Below are 23,349 nucleotides of genomic sequence, written 5' to 3' on the forward strand. Positions count from 1 at the left end.
ATTTGTTTTCCATTGATTTTAAAGAAAGTGGAAGGAGGGTAGAGGGGTAGAGGAGGGAAACATCAGTGTTAGAGAGCCACATCAATTGGTTGACCCCCAAGTGTGCCCCAATCATGGTGGGGAACCTGCAACCCAGGTACATGCCCTTGACCAGGAATTGAACCAGAGAGCCAACTGTCTAACCACTGAGTCACACTGACCAGAGCTAAAAGTCCGTCTTTAATGCAAAGGTTTGAGGTACTGATTTTATCATATACTAAAGTTGCATTTTCATTTCTATTTTGTTCCATTGATCTGTTCATTTGTGCACCAATGCCACAGTATTTCACTTAAAAGACTTTGTGCTGTATTTTATTATCTTCATAGTCTGTCTTCAGTGTGTTCCTAGATCTTATATATTTATTTTCCCACAAATACCAACACTTTTAACTACATAAAAATCTTGTCATTTTTATTGGGAGCGTATCAGCTTCATATATTAGGGGCTGCTGAGATTTTGATGGTGTTGAGACATCTTAACCCTTTGCATTCGGATGTCCCCTCTCAGGGGACATTGCAGTTTATTAGTGATTATGGGGAATTGAGTTATTTCAACGCACGTTTCCACCGCAAAGTAGCGTCGAGTAGCTGGTAGCCAATGTCCAGAATGGTTCGGAGTGCAAAGGGTTAAAAAGGGCTGTCTTTCTCTTTGTGTCTCAGCATTGTTTAGTAGTTTTCTGTATAGATTTTAAATTTGTCTTGAGTTTATGCTTAAGTATTTTATCTTTTTTGTTGCTTTTGTAAATGGGGTTTTTTTGTTTAAGCATTTGTTTTTATTGAGTTTTGGGTGGAAATTATACTCCTCCTCTCCTATCCCTGCCCCATTAACATTTTTCCCCTCTTTTTTCTTGTTCTTGTAGTCCCCTTTTGTGTAATTAAGGTGGTTTTACAAGGGAAGGTGATTATACTTCATATGTCTCTAGGGTGATGCATGGAACCAGGTCTGAATATGTTGGGGACCAAGTCTTGGGGCAAATCCAAATGATGGTTGAATTTATGGTTTTGTTTAATGAGTTGTATCACTCATTATGCACGCAGCTAATTCACTGGTACTTAGGGAGAAGTATATGTGACCACTCATCTCATGTAGTTCTGCTGACAGGCTAGACTGTGCCTAATCTTATATGGATATGAAGACAAGACATAAATGAATCATGGGAGTACTAGTTTGGCTTACATGTGGGCGCTGAATTCTAATTCTTATTAATTGCTGGTGACTGAAACCTCTGGTCTAGTACAGCCTCATCAGTAGGAATCAGAAAAAAAAAACACAAAAAACTTAACTGTAATCCACTGAGCTACACTCATTGGAGGATTATAAAATTTAGTGTTGATGTTCATTTAACGCAGTATTCAGAAATCAATATCATATTTTAATGATGTTTTTTCATGGATTGTCAAAAGGTGATAAAAATGAACAAAAGGACTTTGGGAGGATCTGAGACTTTGCAGAATAGAAAAGAAATGCATACTTATAAAAATGTGATTTCTTTGTTTCCTTTGAGCATTAAAAATGCATTATTAAAGAATTAAATCTTTCTAATTTATTTGATCTTTTATCTTTTATAAATACATACCTTTAAAATGTTGAGTTGGTTTTTAAGCTGATTAACTACACTTGATTTTTAAAAAATAAATCTTTTAAGATTATTTCAAATACTGAATTAATGATTTTATGTTTTTCAACTTAATGAAGTTAATCAACCCTTTATGGTGCTGTTGTCTAGTGTTTTTATCTTCCCTTATCTATAATTCAGTGAGAAGTGTAATTTTTAAAAGAATTGCATTCAGACAAAGGTATTTATGCAAGTTTTAGACAGACACTTAGTCATAGCTATCGAATACAGTGAACAATATGAATTATAAAGAATGTGTATCATTTTTAAATTGTAAATGCATGGCTATATCTGCCAGCAAATCAATTTTTACAGTCCATATATATTTCTTAAATATTGGTTCTTGAGTGAATAAAAATATTAAGATTAAAAATTGCAATTCAAAATGGGAACAAAGTATTTTATTGCTCTGTAAGGTATTTTCTGCTTAATGTATATCATCCTGAATTATTATATTTCTTGGTATTTCTGTGTTAAGTTTGATTTACTTCTCACACTCTGCTTATATTTGCATAACTATCTCAGCAAGAGAGTTGAGTGCTTACTCCTACACTACCTTCTTAGCCAGAGCCATGGTTGTACCCAGCATTTGCTGGATTGAACTGCCATTTTGCCATATTTTAAAAACATGTCTTGCTCTTTGAAAATGCCTTGAATTATTTACTTGCGGTCATCATAGTCTCGCTATTTGCTGCCTTTCAGTCTGCAGTCTTATATACAGAGCACAACCTTCCTGAAAGTCTGTGTACTGAGTGGTGTGCCAGTGACGAGGGAGGGAGTGATTAACTGTCAGGAGAGGTTTCTCAGAGGAGCTGACACTTGAACTGAGCTGTGAGGATGAGGACCAGGCAGAACAGGGAAGGTGGAGATGAGCCAGGCACAGCCTGCGGTGTGGGAAGAGGCTGCAGTCAGGGTAGGCACACGTGGGGAACACCCAGATGCCAGTTGTGTGCTGCACTACTCTCTGGGCACTTTACGTTACGTGAATGGAAGAATGCAGTGACTTAAGGCTATGTTTGTATCGGAGGGATTTGGGGCTTTTATTCGTTTCTCCCCGAGCTTGTGGCTGTCATCTCACATTAGTTAGAATCCCTGGGTGGTCTCTGTCCCTGAACATGTGAGAACTCTGCCTTCGCTTGCCCTGCCTCCCTTGTTCTGTGGAAAGCTCTCCCTGATGCCCCAGTGATTACCATTACTTTCTTCTCCTCCAGAATGTGAGACCATAGTTCTGTTTATTTCACTGAAAATATTGGTTGAGAAAATGCTTTTGTGAGACTTAGTTTATTTTAAAATATGTTTTTATTGAATTTAGAGAATGAGGGAAGAGCGGGGGAGAGAGAAGCATTTATGTGAGAGAGAAACATCGATGGTTGTCTCCCGTACACACACCAACCGCATACTGAGCTGGCAACCTGGGCATGTGCCCCGATCAGGTATGGAACCCGCGACCTTTCTCAACCAACTGAGCCACACTGGCCAGGGCGTTTTTAATGAGACTTTAAAGGGAGGTTGTCAATATTAAATTGATTGAAGAAGTTATTTAGAATTAATTACATATTTATATTTGTCTTTTTATTTTCTTCCTCTAGTGTTCTTTTGAAGATGACTACATCCATTCCTTATTAAAACCTTTAGAACTGGAATTGCAAAAGACAGTGCATACGTACTGCGGGAAAATTTACAAAATATTTATCAAACGGCTAACCAAAAGCATCCAAGACCGCTATGATAGACCACCCAAGGAAAGGTGACTCTTGGAGACTACTAAGTCAAATGAATTAAACAAACAACATATTAGAGGAAACGTGAAGAAATAGTCTTGGATGAAGTGTTCAGGAAAGAATTATTCATCTTCAGAATATTTCTTTTTCCTGGGGAAGTTAAATGAGCAATATATTCATTTAATGAAGAATAAAGTCTTGGGACTCCAATAAGAAGACATTTTTCATCTCTGACGTTTTATAATGTGATTTGCTGTCATTCCAGTATTGATGAAAATACGAAATTGTTTATAGCCTCTAGACTTTGGTTGACTCTTAAGCTCAAGTGAGAGAGAATAGTGGAAGGGACGGGGTATATGAATGAAGAAAATGTACCTCATACACAGTGGGTTGCAAACTGTGAGTATAGCAATAATTTTGCCAGCACTAACCTCACTTTAAATGTGTGAGAAAAACGTTTACAGGAGCAGAAAAGATTCTGTTTCTAAAGAAATGTGAGATAACCATTGACAATCCATGTGTGCCTTCATAGATTTCATCTCTGTTTTAAAATCTTTTTTTTTTTTTTTTGACAATCACATTTAAAATTATTTTTAGATTACAAGTAAACTGCATGTTTAAAATGGCACTGTATAAGAAAGAGGGAAAACAGTGATAATTGTGTTTTAGTCCGTGTATGCTTGTGAAATATAGTATTTTCGTGTGTTTATTTTTAATCCGTCTTGCCAAACTCAGATCTAAGATCGTTAAATGTTTTGGAAAAAACACTTTTTTTGTCATTTTAAATGAAGAATTTCAGCTTTACTGGGCATTCTGGAAGCAGAAAAAGAAATGATAATAAAATGAAAACCTAAATAGTAAACTATGTGATGGACCAAAATGCATAAGCTCTGTACTTCTGTGACAGTAATTTTAGTTACAACAGAGCAGGAGAAGGTGGTCATTTAACTTTTTTTCTTCTACCTCAATAGCTTTGCAAGATATTTTTGAAGAAGCAAATATATAGAGCCTTAATTTAAACAACTATCTTGGATGATTGGGATTAAGAAAATTGTTACCTCTGACTACAGGAAAGTAGTTTGGGTCAATGTGAATAGCCTCCCTTTTTGAACATCACTTTAAGACAGTTATTATTATTTTTTTATGTTGAAAATACAAAAACAAAAAACTTCTCAGTGTCCTTGACCAAGTTTGGAGGGTATATAGAAGGTTGTTGTTAACGGTCCCCAAATAAGACCACTGCCTGTCTGGCTGCATTAGACTCTTGGGGAGAGCTTGTGGAGAATGGATTCTGGGGGTTACCTTCTGGCCCACTGTGTCTAGGATTGAGGTCTGCAAACTTTTTTTTTAAATGAAGAAATTTAAAAATTACACAGTGGAGAGAAAAATACGGTGGTGCTATTTGTCCAGATCAAGCACTTCTCAATATCTTGCCATATTTGCATCATCTATTCTTTTTTCTTTTTTTTCTAAAGTATCTTAAAGAAAATCCCAGACAGCATGTGATTTCACCACCATGAACAGTTCAGAAACTACAGTGACATTATACTTTCTCCATATTAAATGCATCTCCAGTCCTTAAGCAGATTCCCCTGCTTGTCTCCAGTGTGAGAATCAGGGTGCAGAAATGAGTCACATTATGATTCTATTTTTAATAAACATCTCAGGTGATTTTGATGTCAGCTAGTTTGGGAACCACTGGAAATCATTTTGCCAATTTGAAGGCTGGAATTAGGATATCATAATCCTTAGCACAGTTGGTGGATTATAATCGTGATTCTGATATATTAGACGAAGTACTTGGGGTTATTGACAGCATATGAATTTGTATCTAAGTAAGTTCCGTAGGTTTAATTTCCTCAGTGAACAGAGAATCTCAGCCCCATGGGCTCTGATATGATTGGGACCGTGTAGAGTATGGTCGTTTAATCCAGCTGGGCTGTATACCCTGGTCTCACACATGTGGCTTATTTACACTGTCACACATTCCACATTGTCCATCAGTTGGAAGATTCTTCATCTGGTTTATCCAGATCTGGCCTGATTGGGCATTTTACCATAAATTGGTTTATGGTGAAAACTTTTTACTTATGGACTATTTTACCTAAAACTTAGAATATCACAGGAAGTTCATAAAAATATTAAAATGAGTTTTCTGAGTTTATCTTTAGGTAAGGTAACTTTTTCCTTGAGGATTCTCAAGAAATGCAGCTCTCAGCATTAATGAGGTTAAATTATAGAACAACTTAGAGAATATTACATTTCTTTTTATAAAATAGTATACTATACTATGCAGTTTATATAAATTACATTGTATATTTTTTGAGTCTATATGTTAGAACAATTCTGACCTCAGAACTATCTCTGGGCTACAGTATTACCAAAGTGAATTGACTAAAATATAGTCACACTTCATGTGTATGAACTAGTTATCTTAAAAGAATATGGAAGACTTTTAGAAATATATATTGTGATTTACATTTTAAGAAAATACAGTCCTGGCTGGTTTGGCTCAGTGGATAGTGTCGGCTTCAGACTGAAGGGTCCCAGGTTCGATTCCAGTCAGGGGAACTTGCCCGGTTTGTGGGCTTGATCCCCCAGTAGGGGGCGTGCGTGAGGCAGCTGATCAGTGATTCTCTCCCTCTCCCTATCTGAAATCAATAAAAATATATTAAAAAAACACATAATCCCCACGTGAAGAATAGTTCAGAATGTATTAGGTAACCCAGTTGCCTTTGGATGCTTTAGAGCACATGTGTCAAACACAAGGCCCGCGGGCCAAATCCGGCCGGCCAGGCCTTGCAATGTGGCCCGCACCGCGCTGTCATCACTGCACTCCGCTGTCAGTTTATGACATTGTCAGTTTATGACTGTTCAGTAAACCATTCGGCCCGCGATTTAGGCTGGATTTTAGATTTTGGCCCCTTCTCTGATTGAGTTCGACACCCCTACTTTAGAGCCTGAAGTAATATCACTGCTTACTGTTGCTCTCTCATCCTGCCTCCAATTAGATGTTAGTGGTGTAATGGGAAGAAAACGAGACTGTGAACTAGGTCTGTGTCCTCTTCCTGGTTTAGGGATTCCAGGTTTATTGTTTAACCTTTCTGACCTTGGGTTTGCAAGTAATCGATATGCCCTTCCAAACTCATGAGACCCAGCAGTCATGAGTTAGGAAGTTTTGAGACTCGAGAGAGAATGGATTTGAAAACGTTCTGCATGGCGTCTGTCATGTACATCAATCAGCGTTCCTGTGAAAGTTCTGCTTTGCCCAGTCATCCCCTTCAACTGAATGGTTTCTGACATCATTGTATCTCCAGTATTAATTTGCTTATATTAGGTAAGGAAGAGTTTTTAAGAAGAGAAAGCAGAGAAAAGAATGATATAAGTGAATGATCAAAAAAGAAGGAAAAGAGAGGAAGTGAGAAAAGGGAGGAAAGATGGGAATGAGAGTGAGAATGGCAAAAGGCAGAGTAAGAAGAGAGGGAATGAGTATTGGATGGAGCGATGGAGAATCGAGATGGAGTGATGGAGAGAAGAGGTGTGGAAACAGGCGGAGTTGTAGCCTGCACCCTGTGCCCCTGCCGCTCGCCTTCCTCCTGTGCAGTGTGGGGCCTCAGGGTCAGGAGGTGCTGGCTTCATGGAGGAGGCAACACAGCTCCCTTGTTAGATTTGTTGATGCTGGAGTTGTTTCCCAGTCACTCTACTCACTTATTTAGAGCTAATGATAGAACATTATTTTCATTATTATTTTCTGGATCCCAGTTTTTGAGGTAGGGCCTGTGGAAACACAGTGACAAGCATCTTCCCTTAACATTTTCCTTTAGTCATCCTGAATGTCAGATCATGCAAGACCACAACACAGAGTCATGGGAGAGGCTAGGGTGGAGGGATGGTTTCGTTAGGTGTGAAGGGGCCAGGAACTTACTGCATCGTTTTTCCAAGATGTTGCTGATAGGAAGCCAGGCTTGGGAATCGTTGCCCTCCCTTGTGGCAGCTTAAACAGTCACATCTATTGATTCCTCAATTGCGTATTTTCAGTGGAGCCGGTATGAATGGATTCGAGAGAACAGGAGAGAGCAGAAATATATTAAAGGCAAAAACCTTAAGAGAGAGTACTTTTCAGCAGTTTATATTGTACTAGTAAGTAAGACGATGGTGCTGAGTGTCTTTAGTAGTAGTCAGGACCTCTTTGAGGTGTTTAGAATGACTGTGGATCTGTTTTTTTAAAATAGCTTTTTTGGTTCCTTAGACTAAATTAAGAAGAAAAGTAGGGGAGCAATATGTCAGGTGTGGGGTGAGTTATTCGTTTATTAAATGTAATTTTAAGTGTCTTAAAACAACAGCCTTTTAATATTTGATGAAAGTAGATTAAAGAATGATTTGTATGTAACAGTTACCTTTTTATACATTCCAAAGCAACCCTTATTTGCCTATTAAATTCTGGCCAAACTGTTCTGATGTTTGTTTTTTCTTAAGTCATTGAACATGAAACTAGATTTTTTAAAAAAACTTAGTTATAAAGTTACATAAACTTAAGACAACTCTAAAAGGTGGTACAAGAATGTTCTTTTATAAAACTGAAAAGGAATATGATGTTAAATCAACTCTCTAGCAATAGAACCACGAGGAGAACATGAAATAGCATATTGGACTAGGCAATTTAAAGTTGATTATAAATCAATGTCACACTTATTTTTAAATGGAAAATATGTATTGTCACCTCATCTATCAACAATTCCAAGTGTCTAATGGGATTTATTTCTTTAGAATTATCTGTAGACTCCGTTTTAAAACAGAGAGCCATTGAAAATATATGAAGAAAAATGAAAGATTCTCTCACCACTAATACCGTGAGTGGTATTTGGAGGATCTGTGGTCAGACATTTTGAACTGAAACTTAACTGATGTGGAGCCATTGATTATGCTTAGTATATGCATAGTCTGAATATGTGAGCATATTCACACACACACACAACACCATAGCAACTGCGTGTAAAAATTGAACACAATGCAACCTTGTATGTTGCGTAAAAAGTAAATTGACTTTGACTATGATGGAAAATAGCTATTTTCAACTTTTGTATAAAATCTCTTCAGGGAATATTGGAAGGTTGTGCTAAAATAATTCAGGGCTTGTAGTATGGCTGTAGAATACATCATTTATTCAAAATTGAGCAGAACACACATGCTTCGTTTTCGTTTTTTGAGAGCTGGACCAATGGTTTTTGATGGGTGCTATAACAGAAGATCTATGAAGGAGATGGTTTGCACCTGTTCCCGAAATCAGACACTGGGAACGGTTGCAGATGTTTCCATTTTTTTTACAAGCATTTTGCATAAATGTTTTAATAATTTGGGTAGAATGTTTGTAAAGCTGCAGAAGGCATCTGGTGTACTGTGATATGCAGAGATTACTACCCTTAAACTGCTTTTTACCCTAAAATATTGTGATTTTAGAATAATATGGATGTCTTCCTCCAAGTATTTTATGTATCTTGACATTTATTGAAAGGGGAATATAAGATTATAGATGCCACTATTACCTGAGAATAATGGAAAGTTGCTTCGGTTTGTTTTGGGTGAGTTCAACTCATCTTTTTCTTAAGAAACTGTGTTGCTGTTACTAAAAAAAAAAAAACCATCTCAATAAATGTTTCATTTCTCCAAATGATGTGTCTGAGTTATTCTAGAAATCATAAGCAGCTCTGGGATGCTTCGGGTTAGGATGCTTGATAACTACGAGCAAACTTCTGGCTTTATTGGCATTTTCTTTCAGGGTCTTTAAAACCTGGTCCACTGAAACTACCTGTGCTCCTTCCAGCAATCCCAGTCTGTTGCCATGGCCACACACTTGCATGGCAAAGTCCAGCCTCCTTACTGAGAACCACCTCTGGAACTGTGGTCATGTTAATACCACCCCTCCCCCCACCTCTTACCCTCTTCACCCTCTCACCTCCTCATCCCCCACCCCTGGTACAAAACACGAAGCTTTCTGTCCGTGAACTAAAACAAAGTCCTTCAATTAAGCACTGTCCCTTTTGAGTGGTACCAGAATCCTAGCTTCTTAGTAGTTACTATAAGGACCTCTGTGGTTTGGAGGCAGAATGGGATATGGCACACTCCTCTGGCACAGGAGTGAATCCCATCCTGGAAGTCTGAGGCCTCATGGTGGTCCTGTTGATGAACTGGTCAGTAATGACATCACCCAGCTGAATCTGCCCTCAAGGAACCGAGAGCTGTGGTCTCTCTGACAGGAGTACAACTCTCCTTCAGAGCCTGGATGCTCGCCTGATAGTTGACTTCTGAAGGCATGATGGTATGCTGCCTCCCGTGCCTGCAGGGAGGACGCAATCCGCATTCTGTCTTCCCCAAAATTAAGGCATCAGAAGGCTTGCCAAATGAAATATCCGCATATTTCTTGGTTCATCCTAAGATTTCTGGATCAAGCCTGTTCGACCAATGATTCCAATCTTCATAGCAGTAGTGGTGGCACCTGAGGCCATATCTGCGCTGGGAGGAGGTGCTGGGTGGGCAAGGGGACAGAGAAGCAGAGCCTGTGGTACTGTATTTCCATGTATAAGATGCTATTTTTCCCCCCTAAAATCGTTGGACTGAAAATCCAAGGGGCGTCTTATACTTAGCCGAGGAGGGAGCCTTATGAGTGCGTAGCTGCCCATACCTTGTCAAACAGGTGTCCTCCAATCACAAACCTTACTGTTACTGACATGTGTTGATGCATAATTGGAGGTGTAGGTGGAAAGTGCGCAGATGCAACAGGAACCTAAGTGTTCTGAGCCCATAAAGATGTAAAAAATAAAAAGATAAATACCGGCAAGTGATTGTCTTACTCTGCAAAATTCAAACTGAATATAATCAGCTATGCAAAAGAGCATGGAAATAGAGCTTCAGAGAGGCAGTTTGGACCTCCTCCACTGAGCGTATGATCAGACAGTGGAGAAAAGAGGAAGAACAACAACTTAGGATGCTAAAAAAGAAGGCCTTAAGAGGAAAACCAGCAAAATGTTTAAAATAGTGATTTCTTAATTTTGGGGTGGAAAACTGGGGAGCATCTTAAACATGGGGGCGTCTTATACATGGAAAATATGGTAATATTTTAAACAATTTTGTACAGTAATCTACCAAAAGACATAATTTTTATATATCAAACATAGTTTGCATATAGCAAAATCTCCCAGAAGGATATTGTTTTCTCAATCTTAAATAAACTTCTTTCTGAATTTGTACATCAAGACAAAAAACAATCATGTATTCAGAGGATTTGAATAATCCAATAAATAAGTACCATGTTTTATATCCATATTTATAGAATTTAGTAACCTGCAAAGAAAACCTTCATAAACTTGTGTATTAGGTAAGATTACCTAGGATGAGAATTGACTACAAGTGACAGAAATCCAAAATAATGGTGACTTAAAGATAGAAGCTCATTTCTCTATCTCATCAATATGGTTGTCAAGTCTAATTTGGAGTTTGCACTGTGCTCAGGGACTCAATCTCTCTCCTGCTCGCTCCTTTGTCATTTCCAGTAAAGGGCTTCTTCCAGTGGTACAAGAGTATTTCTGCTTCCATTTAGCATGTCTACTTTCAGATTGCAGGAAAGAAGAAATAGGAGGAAAAGAGCCTATCTCCAGCTTTCATACAATTTTGGGGGAGTATCACAGATTACATTCCTTGGGCTCAACACCTGACTCTCTAGCTGCAATGGAGGTTGGGATATTTTCACATGTTCTTCACATGGGCCCAGATAAAATTTGTCATGTCAACTGCTGCTGATGAAGAAGAAAAGAATACATATTAAGGGAAAGCAATCACTGAGACACTTTGCACATCTGATAATGTTTTAGTTTGTGTTTGCCCTATTGAATAATTTGGCTGTTTATAGAACTCTGAGCAATTTGTTTTTCAAATTTGCAAAACATTGGTCTATTGTTTTTTAATTTCCTATATTGCTTGTATTAGGTTTCTCTTGGGGGGGGGTATATTTATATCTATATAAAATAAGGAATTGGTTTATGCAATTATGGAGGCTGAATAGTCCCACGATCGATTGGCCACAAGCTGGAGACCCAGGAAACTGGTGCTGTGAGTCACTCCAAGTCCAAAGGCCTGAGAACCAGTGAGAATGATGGTGTAAATCCCAATCTAAAATGAAATCAGTATCTCAAAGCAATACTGGCATTCCCATGTTCTTTGCAGCATTATTCACAGTAGCGAAGACATGGAAACAGCATAAGTGTCTGTGGATGGATGAATAGATAAAGGAGCTGCCATATATTATATATAATCTATAATAATAAAAGCATAATATGCTATTTAGTCCAGATGACCTTCCTGATGAAGCCAGGGCTGTGAGGGAAGCACGGGTCCCGGGTGCCAGAGAGAAGCCAGTGCCGGCAGCTGGGGGAAGGAAGGCCTATTCGTGCATGACTTTCGTGCATCAGGCCTCTAGTAGATATATATATAATGGAATATTATTGAGTCTTGTAAAAAGAAGGAAATCCTGCCATGTGTGACAAGATGGAAAAATCACTGAAAGACAAATACTGCATGATCTTACTTATATGTGGAATCTAAAAAGTTTAACTTACAAAAGCATAGAATAGAATGGTTGTTACCAGAGGCTAGAGGAAACGGGGAGATGTTGGTTAGAGATTTCAAAATTCTAGTTATAAGTAGAGTAAATTCCCCCTGGACAGGTTGGTTAGAGCGGTGTCCCAAAACACCAAGGTTGCAGATTCCTTACCCAGTCAGGGCATATACAAGAACCAACCAATATATGCATAAATAAGCGGGGCAACAAGTCAATGTTTCTCTCTCCAGTCAAAAGTAAAGATTTCAAAAAGTAAATTCTGCCGGGACCAGTTTGGCTCAGTGGATAGAGCGTCGGCCTGTGGACTGAAAGGTCCCGGGTTCGATTCCAGTCAAGGGCATGTACTGTGGTTGCGGGCACATCCCCGGTAGGGGGTGTGCAAGAGGCAGCTGATGGATGATTCTCTCTCATCAATGTTTCTAACTCTCTATCCCTCTCTCTTCCTCTCTGTGAAAAATCAAAAAAAAAAAAAAAAAAAAAAAGTAAATTCTACAGGTCTAATGTCCAGCATGATGACTATGGTTAGAGATACTGTATACTTGAAATTTGCTAAGAGTGTAGATCTGAAGTGTTCTTACTACACACACGAAATGGTAACTGTGAGAGAACGGATATGTTAGTTCGATTGTGGTAACCATTTCACACTGTCTATATGTATCAAAACATCATGTTGTGCACATAAAATACATATAGTCATACTTCCATAAAGCTTGGGGCAAAAAAAAAAATCCCAGTCCATATGCAGCTCAAGCAGTAAGGCAGGGATAAAAAGGCAAATTCCTCCTTCCTCCACCTTTTGTTCTATTTAGGATCTCTGGCTTGGATGATGCCCTTGGGGAGGGCAGTCTACGGAGTCCAGTGGAAGTGCTAATCTCATCCAGAAGCACCCTTGCAGGCACACCGGGCAAAAATGTTTAATCTCGGAGACCCCTTGGCCGAGTAACTGTGTACTTAACCATCACATTCTTGAGCTCTTGTGTGTGGCCTGATTTTCTTTCTTGAAACTGATCTCTTTTTTTCCTGGGGTTCTTTTTGTTTCATCCTGCTGGGGAAGGGGTGGGGTCCTGGGAATTCATGGTGATGCACTTCCCTGTGAGCCTTTTCCCCTCCAGTGTGCTGGGGACTCACATATTTTGATTTGGACCGTTGTAACTTCATTCCTTGAAGAAAATTGTCTTGAGTATTTTCTCTGTGCCTTTTGTCTTTCTTTTTGAAATACCCATTTTTCAGCCATTGTATGGCCTGGATTAGTTCTCTAAAAATCTGGTCCTCCTATTTTTTATGTTTAACTCATCTTCCACACTTCTATTTTGTTTTTCAGTTGTCTTCATATTTTTAGTATCTGAAAACAGTTGTTTGCTCTCTGAATGCTCTTTCTAATAGCATCTTGGTTTCCTCTGCCCCCCCACCCCCTTCAAAGATGCACTGTTTTATCACCCCAAGAACACGAATGGTTTTTGCATGATCTCAGTCACAAAGTTTCTTTTTAGTCTTTGTTTTGGTCTTTCATGTCAGGTGGAAACTTCCTAATGTCTGGTGTCCCTTGAAAATCTTTATCGTACTTAATATGAGGCCCTGGGAGTTGAGGAGAAGCTCTGTGGGTGGTTAGGATTTATCAGCTGGTGGGCTTTACTGTAGGGTAATCTGTGCTGCTTTACTAGGAACTCCTGATTCAATCAAGATAGATTCTTTTTCTTGGCCTGATTGGGCTTCTCAGAAAGGAACTCTCATTTACGTAGTGAGAGCCTGATTTACCTGGTAAGTGGGGGAAGGGGACTATTGCCTTTGACTTAATTCATCCTTCCTGGCTTTATTGGTTACCGTATTTTCCGGCGTATAAGACGACTTTTGAAATGAAAAAGTCAACCGAAAATCGGGGGTCGTCTTATACGCCAAGTATATCCCGAAAAACGTCTCGATATGCCGCTAAACGAATTTTCCAACTCGATCCTGCTCACAATGCTCCTCTGCCTAGAAAAACCTCTTATCCCCGTCAGTCACAAACAAGAGTTTTCTGCAAGTTCTTCATGTAATTTTCTTTCCAGATGATGCCATCATTGTTAATGTTCTCTTTTGGATTTCTTGTTTCTGTCAAGTACATGGCATTGCCATTTGTGAAGAGACCTTCCATTTATCGTATCAATGTACGGTATATTACGGTATGCTCGAAAAATGTCATTAAAAATTTAATTAAAAAAAGAACTGGTGTTGCCTCGGAAGTGGAGGGTAGTCTTATACAGCTAATATAGGCCTAAACCTATGCTTTAACTGTAAAATTAGGGGGTCGTCTTATACGCCGGAAAATACGGAATGTGCCTCTCACCATCAGTAGAACCTGATGAACCAAATTCAGAGTCTTAGAGCCTTTTTGTTCAAACTCTGTAGCCAGTTAACCTCCAGGCTTCCGCCATTGGGTAAGAAACAAAGACTTGAAGGTGGAGGTGGTGGTGGGTGGGGTGGTGGTGAGGTCTTACAGCTTCAGCTAATTCAGCTAATTCGAACTTGTGGGGTTTACAAGTTCTCCAACTTTGCATTTTGTACTCAATTCCTGATATTGGTCCAGGATTCTTTGATTCAGAGTTCATTTGTTTTCAGGTTTTTTTTGTTGCTGCTTTCATTCTCCTTTCGTGTTTTCTTTGCCCTTTGTCCTTGTGGGTTTATGTCTCTTGTTTTATGTCGTTGTGGAGGAAGTAAAGGTACATGCTAGTTCAATTCACTATGTTTAATTCAGCAATTTGTTGTTTTAACGTAAGGAGTTTAAGTTATCTTTTCTATCTGTTGTTTCTCATTTTACTTCCTGTACATATTCAGTGACTTTTAATTATATGTAGGAGACAAATTTAGCTAAATTCTGGCAGTTTTAAGCTCTATGTGCTAGGAAGCTCCTTGCCCTACCCCACACATGAGTTTATTCAGGAGCTAAGCCTTTCCTAATATGGAGCTTTAAGTATGATGTTTTTGTTTTATATTTATTTATCATCTAATGAAATCTATTGATAGTTCTAGGAGTTAGATAGTACTATCTCCACTTTAAACAGGTGGAAAAGGAAGACAGTATGTTATTTGTCTGAGGCAAAGCGACTTAACAAGTGGCGAAGCAGACTTAGCACTCCTATGCTTAACCTCAAAGCAACAGGCACAGTTTGCATCCTTTTGCTTTTGTTTTTGCTGTTATTCTTCCCTTTCCTATTACTATATTGTCTTTTTGGAGAAAATAGTTAACTACTGAATGAATCACTTAATTTTCTTTCTAAAGGAAATTTCTCTAAGTATTTTTTTCCCATTAATATCTTTTCAAATTATTTGAAGTGAGCAATTTGAGGTGGCTGCTGTAATGTGCATTTTACTACCCAAGACTCCAGGAGGCCAATTTAATCTCACTTTTCTTTTTGCTAGCACTACATCCACAGTTCTTTTTTTTTTTTTTAAGTGGTAAGATTTAAAAAAAAAAAAAAATATATATATATATATATATATATATATATATATATATATATATATTTTATTGATTTTTTACAGAGAGGAGGAGAGAGAGTTAGAGTTAGAAACATCAATGAGAGAGAGACATCGATCAGCTGCCTCTTGCACAACCCCCACTGGGACATCCACAATTCTTTAATAATATGCTACACTACACAGAAAATTTAACAAAATGTTTATTTTTAAAGAGTTGTCAAGTCTGCTGATCATTTACCAACTTTCTTATACCAAAATATCATCTGTAAAATTAATTTCTGACATTTATATAGATTATTTAAAACTTGTGTCCATTTGTCTACAGAAGAACACAACCTCTCCTGCAAAGCAAAAAAAGCCCTGGCACCCTAGCTGATTTGGCTCAGTAGATAGAGCACTGGCTTGAGGACTGAAGGATTCCAGGTTCAATTCCAGTCAAGGACACATGCCTGCATTGAGGGTTTGATCCTATTGTGGGGCATGCAGGAGGCAGCCTATTGATGATTCTCTCTCATTATTGATGTTTCTATGCCGGGGTTCTTTTCCCAGCCTTACAAAGGTTTCAGCATTTTGGAGAAAGGGGCTGTGCGTAGATGATCAAAGAGTCCATGGACGAAAGATAGTTTTGAAAAGCGTTGGGGGTCAGAGGAGCTTCAACTGAAGGAGCTAGAAGACTCTCCTTGTCTCAGGACCCTGTGCTTTTATTAAACACAATTTTTCCCAAGGCAAGGTGGAAATATACACTTCATAGAGTTTACAGAGATTGTCAGTTTTGGAAATAGCCTACAGCTGTTCAGGTATTTGGCCAACAGGAGGCAATAAAATGCCCTGAGCTGTCTGACAGTTAACAATCCCATTCAGGTTTGGGGGAAGTGCCATTTAGCCATTTTCAACAGGTAAATTACTTATGTGGCTCACCCATGTTGAGCCTCCCAAATCCCATCAACCTTATGACGAAACTCTTGTAATTATTACATGCTGGAATTGGTTCTGGGCATTTCTATCTTTCTCCCACTCTGAAATCAATAAAAATATAGTAAAAAAAACAACAAATCAAAACAAAACAAAAGCACAAAAAAAGCCCTGGTAACCACTTTCTCACCCAAGACTAACCAAATAGATTTGTATATAGTTACAAATATCTTTGATCTTTATTTGGAACTAGTGGCCCAGTGCACAGATTTGTGCACATGGAAAGGAAATTAAGTAGAAGGTGGCTGGTGGGGTGGGACTGGGGGAGGCAGGCTGGACATGCCCTGGAGCCAACCTCCTGCTGCACCTGGGGTGGTGTCATGGCTGGAAGGGCATTGGCAGAGTGAGCAGGGTCCCTCTGGCAGGTGGGGTCCCTCAGCCTGGCCTGTAGGGATTGGGCTGAAACCAGCTCTCCAACATTATTACCTGAGGGTTTGTGGAGTACAAGAGGGCACTCTGCAAAGTTGCTGTCATACAGGCTATGGAATTCAAATGCAAGTGTGCAGTAAACCAGATTCGGGGCCAGCAGTGCCCAGCAACAACATACCCACAGCCAAAGGTGGAATCGCCTGTCCTCATAAGGAATCGGGCTCCCTCCTCTCTAGTTTTGGGGTGTGTCACCTGAGAACTGCCACTGCCAAGTCACTGCAGCTCAGTAGCTCCTGCATTGAACGTCTGCCCCCTGGTGGTCAGTGCAAGTCATAGCAACCGGTCGGACACGTAGAGGGACACTTAGCATATTAGCCTTTTATATATATAAATAGTTTTAGAAAACATTAAGTATAAAATTTTTATTGTAAGTTCCTTTTTAATTTTCATTGACTTTTTAGAGAGAGAAAGAAAGAGAGAGAGCAATGTGAGAGTGCAACATTGATCAGCTGCCTCCTGCACACCCCCAATTCGGGATATAGCTAGAAACTGGGACATGTGCCTTTGACTGAGAATCGAACTGGCAACCATTTTGGCAACTGGATGATACCCAACCAACTGAACCAGGCAGCCATTAAAACCCCAGCCTTTAGATAATGGAAAGTGGAAATCACTTTGAATCCTGTTATGTTAGTCTCTCCCTTTGCAGAATTAAGATTTATATATCCATTTTTCCAGGATGAGAAAAGAATCTATGAAGAAATGTGAAGGTGGTCAAAAGTCTGAAAATTTATCCCTATTCTGTCTCATTTAAAAATAATAATATTTTCAGAGATGTGTTCATTGTCTCAGGGAATAATTTGGGTACTTTTGCCTGCATATCGTGAAGAGAAGGTCCTCATATTGATGCCAACCAGGCTGAGTCCCATTCATTCTTACAGTGGCTCCTACGCAATGTTGTCATGTAAACAGATACTTTTTCTTTTTTAAACTATATTTTTATTGATTTCAGAGAGGAAGGGAGAGGGGGAGAGATAGAAACATCAAATGATGAGAGAGAATCATTGATCAGCTACCTCCTGCACACCCTACACTGGATATGGAGCCTGCAACCTGGGCATGTTCCTGACCGGGAATCAATCCATGACCTCCTCAACCACTCAACCCTCAACTACTGCGACACACCGGCTGTGCTGGGGCCAATATTTTGACACTGGTGTTCACTCTGGGTTTCTGAGATGAGCAGAATGCTATGTAGGTCTGAGCTGCACATGTTTTCCAGCTCCACTGTGAAGAAAACAAGGCAAAAGGATCAACTGACATATGAATAACATATTACACAATGGAGCTGGGTATGCAATGGATTACATTGCTGTCAGGTACACTTGCCCAGCCCTTCTGATTAGCCTGCTGAGCCATTTTACTTCTCTTTCTATAACTCCCGGTGAGTTAATGCAAGTGTGGGTGGGTTTTGGAGTTATTTTCAACAAGACAAATGATGAGAGCCTCACAAGCAGTGCCCATAATTCAATTATTGGTAATTAGGCAGTGCTGACCTAAGGAAAAATCATCCTGCAAGACCTTGATGCCTCCCTGGACGCATCAGCGTTATTGTCAGAGCATCTGCCAGTTCCAAAACATATGACTTATCCCTCATTTTATTATACTGCGGTCATCCTCCTTGAACCTGGAACATGCAATTGGTGTCCTGTTACTCTGTCTTTCATCTGGCCACAGAAGGAGCAATCTGAAAGTTACAAATATACCTCAGGAGTGTCATACCGGAACAGGCATTAAGAAATTCCTGTAATTTCTGCTCTATCTGCTTCTATGCCAATGAAAAGAAGCTCTTTCTAAAAATCTTGATTGTGTTTGTTTGGCCTGTATTATACACTGGGCTTTCTGTCATCCAATAATTATCTTATATAATAAAAGGCTAAATATACAAATCGACCAATCGGCAGAATGACTGGTTGCTATGATGTGTACTGACTACCCGAGGGCAGACACTCAATGCAGGAGCTGCCCCCTGGCGGTCAGTGTGCTTCCACAGGGGGAGCGCCACTCAGCCAGAAGCTGGGCTCACAGCTGGCGAGCGCAGTGGCAGTGCTGGGAGCCTCTCCCACCTCCGTGGCAATCGGATATACCCCAAGGGCTCCGGGACTGTGAAAGAGTGCAGGCTGGGCTGAGGGATGCCCCTCCCCACCCCCCCGCAACAGTTCATGAATGTCATGCACCAGGCCTCTAGTTAAGCATAAAATTGTATGCCACTTCTATCTAATATGATTTATAAAGTAGAGAATTATTTTCATGTATGTTATTCATTTCACCAAGGAAGAGATTATTCCAGCAGTTTATTTTTAGTCTTGAAACATTCTAAAATTTTTGATGTATAAATTTTATTTTGTTATAATTTGGAATATCTGTCTCAATTTCAGGAATCCTCCAGACAATTTTGTACATCTTTATAGTCACCTGCTCCCCAGTTTTTTAGTTTAATTTTTATTTCCAATTAACTTTTGTGTGTGTGTTCTACCCCATCATCAGTGTAATCTCTTCTCAAATTTTACTTATGGGTCATTTTCTGATTTTAGTTATTCTCATTTTTCTATTCTCTAAATGATATTTCCAATAGCTGAAGTCACTGAGAGCCTAATTTCTTCTTTCTGCTGACTTTTTGCTCATGGTGCTTTGTTTTGTAATTTTGGATTATGAGAGCACGTTTGCCTGAAATTTATATGTTAATTTATTGTTTTGATGTTTCCAAAGTCAGAGACTGAATTTTAATCCCAAGTGCATAAGGGTAGGCCTGTTCTTATGAATCTGGGTGGGGGATGGAGGAGATTTTTATTTCAAACACCTGGCTTTGTGCCAAGGCAGACAGATCTCTGTGTGTTCCCTCTTTGCTGGCGGGCGGCCCTTTTCTGGACTTCTTTTCTCTGAGGGTGAGCAATTCATGTGGAACTTCAATTCCAAATCCCTACCTTTTGCAAGTTCAAAGCCTTGTTTCCTGTCCCCAGGCAACCATTAAAACCCAAGCCTTCAGATATTGGAAAGTGGAAATACTTTGAGGCCAACTGTTTTTTGGTGTCAGTCTAAAATAGGGGTGTCAAACTCAATCAGAGAAGGGGCCAAAATCTGAAATCCAGCCTAAATCACGGGCCGAATGGTTTACTGAACAGTCATAAACTGACAATGTCATAAACTCACAGCGGAGTGCAGTGATGACAGCGCGGTGCGGGCCACATTGCAAGGCCTGGCGGGCTGGATTTGGCCCGCGGGCCTTGTGTTTGACATATGTGGTCTAAAATGATGGGTTATCACTTGTTTTTTAGTCTTGACCCTTGGAAATTTCCTGTACATACACACATACATACATACATATATTTATTTATTTTTTATACATGTTTTATTGATTTTTTGAGAGAGGAAAGAAGAGGGATAGAGAAATAGGAACATTGATGAGAAAGACACATCATCAATCAGCTGCCTTTTGCACACTCCCTACTGGTGATCCAGCCTGTAACCCAGGCATGTGCCCTTACTGGGAATCGAACCAGTGACCTCTTGGTTCCTGGATCGATGTTCACCGCTCAGCCAACACCAGCTGGGCTATTATTTATTGATTTAACTTTTAATGAATTCAGCTATGCATTACAAAGGCTGGCTATTAATATTTCACTCAGTTTTTCTGGATATCTTATAAAAGAATTTTAATAATGATCTGGCCTACTATTCCTTTAAATTTCAAATCCTACCTTCTTGTGTCCCAGAGTTTTCTCCCTGCCTTTGTTCTGAAGCAATGTAATAATAAAACCTACTGTTTAATGAATGTCTTTTATGTGCCAAGTGCTTTATATCTGTGATCCTACTTTGTTGTTATCTTTACTGTAACACTAATCTCCCTCTATAAATAGGACTCTGTTAGTCTCTGTATTTACCCTGTATGTGTCCTATATAGTGGTGTGATATTGTGATTTATAATCCTATATAATAGAAGGCTAATATGCAAATAGATTGAATAACCGAACAACCAAGCAACTGGTCGCTATGACATGCGCTGACCACCAGAGGGTGCACGTGGAACATGAGGGGGGTGCATTGGCAGCAGTTGGCAGAGCGTGGAACATGGTGGGCAGGCGTTGGCCGTGGTGGGATGGTGGAATAGGTGAGCAGGGACACCAGACCAAGGCAGGGCACTGGTCACTGTTATTGGGGTGAGCCTCCGGTAGTTCCTGAAAATTCTTTGCTTCCAAGCGCTGCAGTCCTGCCTGGCACTCACACCTGCTGTTGGCGCTGACCCCGCTCACGCCCACAGCTGGCACCAGAGCTGCCGCTCATGCCCCCTGCTGGCACCTGGCACTGGTCCCAAACACTCGGTGCCATCAGCAGGTGCGAGCAAGGCCAGTGCCATCAGTGCGTGCGAGTGGTATGGAGGATGACTGAGACCTGCCCCTATGCCCACTGCAGCCTCAAGGCCTACAGTTCCTTTCAAGGTGCATGAATTCATGCACTGGGCCCCTGGTAAGAAATATAGATTTAATAAATAAATGTGTATATCCTGTTTGAGCTTCTAAAGCCCTTGGAATTTCCTAAGCGTTGAGAGTGTCAAAAAAGTGTCTTTTGTGATGTTAATGAGGTGACATTTGGACCCTGCCTAAGGATGAGGCTGGCTGCCAGGAGAACCAATCAGGGATTAGAGGGTTGGAACTTTCATTCCCACCCCCTTGACATCTGGGGAGGAGAAAGGGGCTGAAGGTTGAATCACTTGCGGATCTCCAAAGATTTAATTAATTATGCCTTTATATGAAGTCTCCATAAAAACCCAAAAGGAGGAGGTTCCAAGATGGCTGCTCGGGTATACACCTAGCCGCAGCAGCTCACAACAATTTCAAGGGAATACAACTAAAATGTAGAGTGGACATTGCCCAGAGCTACAGGTAGTCGACTGACTGAAAACTCTACAATAGGAAGGAGGGAGAAAACCAGAAGGAAAATCAGAGGAGCTGAAAAAAAGCCTAAGGTACGGAGACATGCTGCGCGCTCGCACGCATGCGCGCGCGGAGAGGTCGCAGCCGGAGAGGAGGAGAGGGCTGGGTGCTGCCTGGCGTTCCCTAGCAGGAAGGAAATAGAACCCCCAGCCTGGGCTGAACCCCCGAACCGGCAGCGCTGAGCCCCAAGTTATGTGCCAGACCCTGGGGACCCAGGCTCCGGCAGGGGGAGACAATCCCGGGGGACGGCGAAATGCGGGGCCCCCGGAGTCGCGCGCACATGGCGCGCATAGAACTGAATGTTGACTCTGATGCTGGATTACCCTAGCCGGAAGAAACAAAGCCTCCAGCGGCAGCTCTGAGCCTCAGTCCAGACCGCCCCGAACTCCAGGTCTGGGCCAGTCCCTGGGGACCCAGGTTCGGGCAGGGGGAGACGGAGCTGTGAGGTGGAGTCCTGGGAGCGTGGCGAAAGGCCGAGCTCCCGGAGTCGCGCACACTGTGCGCAGAGGACAGTCTGTTGACTCTGATCCTGGACTCCCCTAGTGGGAGGGAGAAAGAAAGCTCCAGACTGGAGGAACGCCACGAGGAGCAGGAGCCCCTGCCGGACACCGGCCAGCCGGGCGCCAGCAAGGAGCCGGGCGACGGGGCCCCCAGTGGGGGGGGGTGCCCCTGAGCCTTCGACTGCTGAGCGCTGGCAACGGAGCCAAGGACGGGGGCTGCTTCCTGGGTGGCGCCGACCCCGGCAACAGGCTGGAGCAGCGCGGGAGCCCGCGGAGAACAAAGGGGTGCCACAGGCCAACCTGCTGAGCTCCCAGGACAAGGAGGAAGAAACCAAAGAAGTTCTCAATGTGAAGAAATCAAGTGAGAGCAAATGATAGTAAAATTACTTAAGAAAGAATACAAAGAAGATCTTGAAAAATCAAAGACTAAGTCAGAACTCAACGCACCAGCCAACATTGCAACATAAATGCGTTTTGTTTTTTTTTTTTAAAAAGAAAAAAAAAAAGGAGAAAAAAGGGACAGAATGTTGGAACAGCGGCGACCAGGCCTAGAGTGGCCAGGCACAAGGCAGTGGCAGCTGGGCCCGGAGCAGCAGTGGCCAGGCCCCAGAGCAGCAGCAGCCAGAACAAGAGCATCAACGGCCAGCACTGGAGCAGCCAGACCTGGGGCAGTGGCAGCCAGGCCTGAGGCAGAGGCGGCCAAGCCCAGGGTAGCCAGTCCAGGAACACCCAGACACGGAGTGGCTGGGCCCGGAGAAGCCCGGTCCAGAGCAGCCGGGTTGGGAGCAGCCAGGCCCAGAACAGCAGTAGCCAAGCACGGAGCATCCAGGCTGGGAGCGGCCAGGCTCGGAGCAGCCGGGTCGGGTGCGGCCAGGCCCGGAGCAGTGGCGGCCAGGCTGGGAGCGGCCAGGCCCGGAGCAGCTGGGTCTGGTGCGGCCAGGCCCGGAGCAGCGGCTGCCAGGCTGGGAGCGGCCAAGTCCGGAGCAGCAGCTGCCAGGCTGGGAGCGGCCAGGCCCGGAGCAGCCGGGTCTGGTGCGGCCAGGCCAGGAGCAGTGGCTGCCAGGCTGGGAGCGG

General features: G+C 41.4%; 1 protein-coding gene and 1 pseudogene across 2 annotated transcripts in view; one reads left to right on the forward strand and one right to left on the reverse strand.

The window, feature by feature from the left end:
• GXYLT1 (glucoside xylosyltransferase 1) overlaps positions 1 to 9,044 on the forward strand; it is a 40,534-nt gene extending 31,490 nt beyond the window's left edge. Inside the window, 3 exon segments of the mRNA XM_084876671.1 lie at positions 3,245 to 3,397; positions 3,399 to 6,133; positions 6,343 to 9,044. Of these exon segments, the coding sequence (XP_084732797.1) occupies positions 3,245 to 3,397; positions 3,399 to 3,437 (192 nt within the window). The 3' untranslated portion in view covers positions 3,438 to 6,133; positions 6,343 to 9,044.
• Positions 9,045 to 9,248: 204 nt separating this feature from the next.
• Positions 9,249 to 9,879, reverse strand: LOC311618594 (S-methyl-5'-thioadenosine phosphorylase-like; annotated as a pseudogene). The gene has a single exon. The product of its transcript is annotated as an S-methyl-5'-thioadenosine phosphorylase-like (transcript).
• Between the last annotated feature and the right edge of the window lie 13,470 nt (positions 9,880 to 23,349).

This window comes from Pipistrellus hanaki (assembly GCF_964339955.1).
Source record: "Pipistrellus hanaki genome assembly, chromosome: 3".
NCBI lineage: Eukaryota > Metazoa > Chordata > Mammalia > Chiroptera > Vespertilionidae > Pipistrellus > Pipistrellus hanaki.